Consider the following 3,577-nt stretch of genomic DNA (forward strand, 5'->3'; position numbering starts at 1 on the left):
TGAATATTTCCTCCACAATGAAGATGTTTCTTTCCCTTGCCCACTTGATAATTGATATCACTTGTTTTGCACACATTCTTTACTTCTAGATCCAATCAAAGCAAAACGACAACATAAAAAAGCAGGTAACAAAATGCTTCAGTAGAGAGCATCCTTTAATTTTCACCTTGAAACATTGATGAGGATCATATGCTTGTTTCCTACTTTTACATTTTCATTTTATTTTAATCCAATTCTTTACTCACCTATTACTCATTGCCACAAGATAACAAGAATAAGAATCTAACAGTTTAAAATGTTTGAATGGACCAAAGACTAAACAATTTTCACCATCCCCACAAAAGAATCTAGTGAAAAGGACTAACACAAGATGCAAAAACCCTTCTTTTTACAAGTGTGCCAACAACTTTAAATGGTGGAATTTACTTTACTTTAGGAACTCATGCCTAATCTTTACAACATATATTAGAAAACAAACAAAAATTCCAAACTTAATAGTGAGGGAACCAAAACCAACATAGAGATTTGCACTTGATATTAGTCCTCCAAAGCATGCATGACTGCTGCTATTGCATGCTACAACATCTTGTGTATTTTTCTAGCTTTAAAAAGCTTTAAAGTTATGTTAATTGCTTTACATGCAAGCACTTATTTCAATTACATTGAAATCTGTGATACCTGCTCCACTATCCCATTGTCTCATAGTTCAAAACAAGAGGTTAATTATGCACCATAATTTTTTTTACAATATCAACTATCATTTATCATTTATTTATCAACTTTTACTTAAGAATCAATAGTCATTAACTAATAAATGATGGATATTGTCCAACAACGGTAAAAATCCATTATATTATCAATGCACTCATTTTCTCTTAACAAATGCAAACACTCACTAAATTGAAATCTATGTACAAACTGCAAAACTTTCTTCAGAGCTTATGTTTTGTGGAATAAGCTTCCTTTCTATTTTCCCTCCTTAGCATACCAACTCTTCCTATAACAACTCAAATCTCAAGCATGCTGGAATTCTAAGAAGCTTGTGTCAGCTCCAGTTCTCTGAGGTACATGGCTTATGACAACTTCTGTCATCTTATGTAAGGTTGCTGAAGCTTGTTGAGTTCACAGTGTGTTGATTAAGATTTTCCAGGAGATCGACCAGATTTTCCAGCTCTCCTGAACAAAATTATCAAGTACTATTTTAAAGGAAAATCTAATGTTCTTGTTGTTGAATAAAGTTGGATACAATCTATAGTGGATAAAGCATATTGTAAGAATATTTATGAAATAGTTTCATACTATGTCTAGCACTTCTAATTGCATTCTTGTGTCTTGTGCTAAAAGCAATAAAGCAAGATGTAAAGAAAGACAACCATGAAAAAGGTTAAAAGTTTCTTAATGCAAAGAACTGAATGGCACAAATAGCTTTAATGCTCATGATTAATTAAGATTTGGAATAAAGTTGGTAGCTATATACTTTATCTTCTTTTTTCAAAAGCTTTAGATCTATATTACCTATTTTAAAGGACTGTACGTGTTAAAGATCTCAAAAAACAATTCAATGTAACAGTTAAAAGCATCATAATCAACCCTCATTTTTATACTTTGATTCTCCTTTTTTATGAAGCTCCATTAAAGCAAGAACCAAGAAGCTTGAAATAGATGAAAGCCCTGTTTCTGCAATAGCATAGTGCACTTGAAAATAATCTAATGCAAAGTTTTAAGTATTGCTTGACAAAAATACAGATTAGGGAAGTATTTAATAAGATTGTTGTGCTTTGAGATGTATTATGGTGAAATTATTATCGAACTTACATATTTAGTATAGGTGAAATTCTTAGTTTTTAATAGCTTAAAGTTTAGAATATGTAGCTTAAAGCATGATCATTTTCACCGTATGAACTACTCTTGTGTCTGCTAAGACATAACATAACAAGATAGCATGTTAGATTTTATCTTAAAATCAATTAACATTAGTTGAAGTAACAATATATATAAAATCCGTTCCACTCAGGAATTGAAACAGTGATGTAGAACTTGCAAAAAGAAAAACCAAATATATGATGACATGTAAATAATGAACGTACATGACATAATCAAATTGAAATTAAAAGGACATGCATAATATTATGTATGCACATATAAGTTATATATCTCTATGTTCATTATATATTGAGGTAAGTAGACAAACCTGTTATGAATAGGATCTGGTCCATTGGGAACTCTTCTTTTGCTCATGTAGTTGAAATCCAACTCTTCATTTTTGACAGGCTTATTATCTCTCCCTATAACTTTCCCATGCTTAAGTCTTTCAGAAGACCATTTTGTAGCTTCTAGTCTTGTTGTTCCATCACGACTTATGCTTCCAACAATCAAAAGACAAACAAACCCCGCCACCGCGAGTGATCGAAAGAAGAACTTTTGAAGGAAATAACCACTAGTAGTACCCATATGCATGCAATTTGGTTTTCTCTGATTATATATTTGTATTATTTTATGTGGTAGTACTATTATAGGAAGGAGATAACTAACCTATAACTTAAGTAGAAGAAGTGAAAAACAGAAAATTCTATGATTGCATCATGATTGAAGTGAAATTTGGTGGATAAGAAGACAAGAAGAGAATAATATAGGGAAAGAAGGAAGGGTAGTGAACTATGAGCTAGGGAAGAATTTTAGTTTTACTACAAAGGATTAAGGGTGTGGTTGGTTTTCTTTATAGGTTAGAGGGATTCTGTTGCACTTTCTCGAACTCTGAGAGAGAGAAAGAGGGAGAAGGGTTAATTAAGTTGTTTGGAACATGACATGGATGCAACCTCTTTGCTTTATACGACACTGTTCTTTTGCTTTGATGTGTGTATTTTCATGCAACTACGATGCCAAAAGAACTCCTTATCCTTTCATTCTTTACGTACAATGTTTAAAAAGGAAAATAATAGGTTGTCTTGGTTCTTGTATTATGCTTTCAAATGCCTCATGATCCGGGACGATTTTCCAGTTAAATTTTGGAGGGAAATGAAAAAAATAAAAAGTTTCAGACCTAACATATATTTATGAGATGATTTTATTAAGTTTTACAATTTTCTTTCTCCCTTTCTACTCAACTCACGATGGAGGGAAAGGTATACAACAAAATTCACTGCTTTCTTTGTGACAGAATTGGTGAGAGGTCTAATAGCATGGAGAAGTACTAAATTTTATGACAATCATTTCATTATAAATATCAAGTTTGAAACCAAAATTTTCACACATATATTATTTATATCTACCTCTTTTTTTTTTTTACTTTTTACTTCTTTATATACACACATTCCCATAGTATGTCATAAAAGCAAAGGGTCCCATTTATAGACAGAAATTTCTTGTAAGTTGTCCTAGATCATGTTTTATACGTTTTCCTGTGTTAATGATAATGAAACAAAAATAATAATTTAATTTTTTTTTAGAAATTTGTTCTCCCAAATTTTGTTTTTATTAATACAAGAGTGTATGAGACAAGATTGGCAACAATAAATCTCTATTTCCCATATGTGGTGACACGTAACTTAATTCTAAATACTATCAATTAAGATGGGTT

At 31.3% G+C, this 3,577-nt stretch overlaps 1 protein-coding gene across 3 annotated transcripts; it reads right to left on the bottom strand.

Moving 5' to 3' along the window:
• On the bottom strand, positions 840 to 2,870 carry LOC109331430 (CLAVATA3/ESR (CLE)-related protein 25-like). 3 transcript variants are annotated; one of them, XM_019565917.1, is made up of 2 exons: positions 2,192 to 2,866; positions 840 to 1,173 (listed from the first exon to the last, which is right to left on the bottom strand). In XM_019565917.1, the coding sequence occupies exons 1-2, from the start codon at positions 2,455 to 2,457 to the stop codon at positions 1,137 to 1,139; spliced, it is 303 nt and encodes a 100-aa protein (XP_019421462.1). In that variant the 5' UTR covers positions 2,458 to 2,866; the 3' UTR covers positions 840 to 1,136. The 3 variants fall into 3 exon arrangements, with proteins under 3 accessions (XP_019421462.1, XP_019421461.1, XP_019421460.1); XM_019565916.1 differs by having other exon boundaries at positions 840 to 1,176; positions 2,192 to 2,856; XM_019565915.1 differs by lacking the exon at positions 840 to 1,173 and adding an exon at positions 1,183 to 1,677 and having other exon boundaries at positions 2,192 to 2,870.

This window comes from Lupinus angustifolius, chromosome LG17 (genome assembly GCF_001865875.1).
Source record: "Lupinus angustifolius cultivar Tanjil chromosome LG17, LupAngTanjil_v1.0, whole genome shotgun sequence".
Lineage (NCBI taxonomy): Eukaryota > Viridiplantae > Streptophyta > Magnoliopsida > Fabales > Fabaceae > Lupinus > Lupinus angustifolius.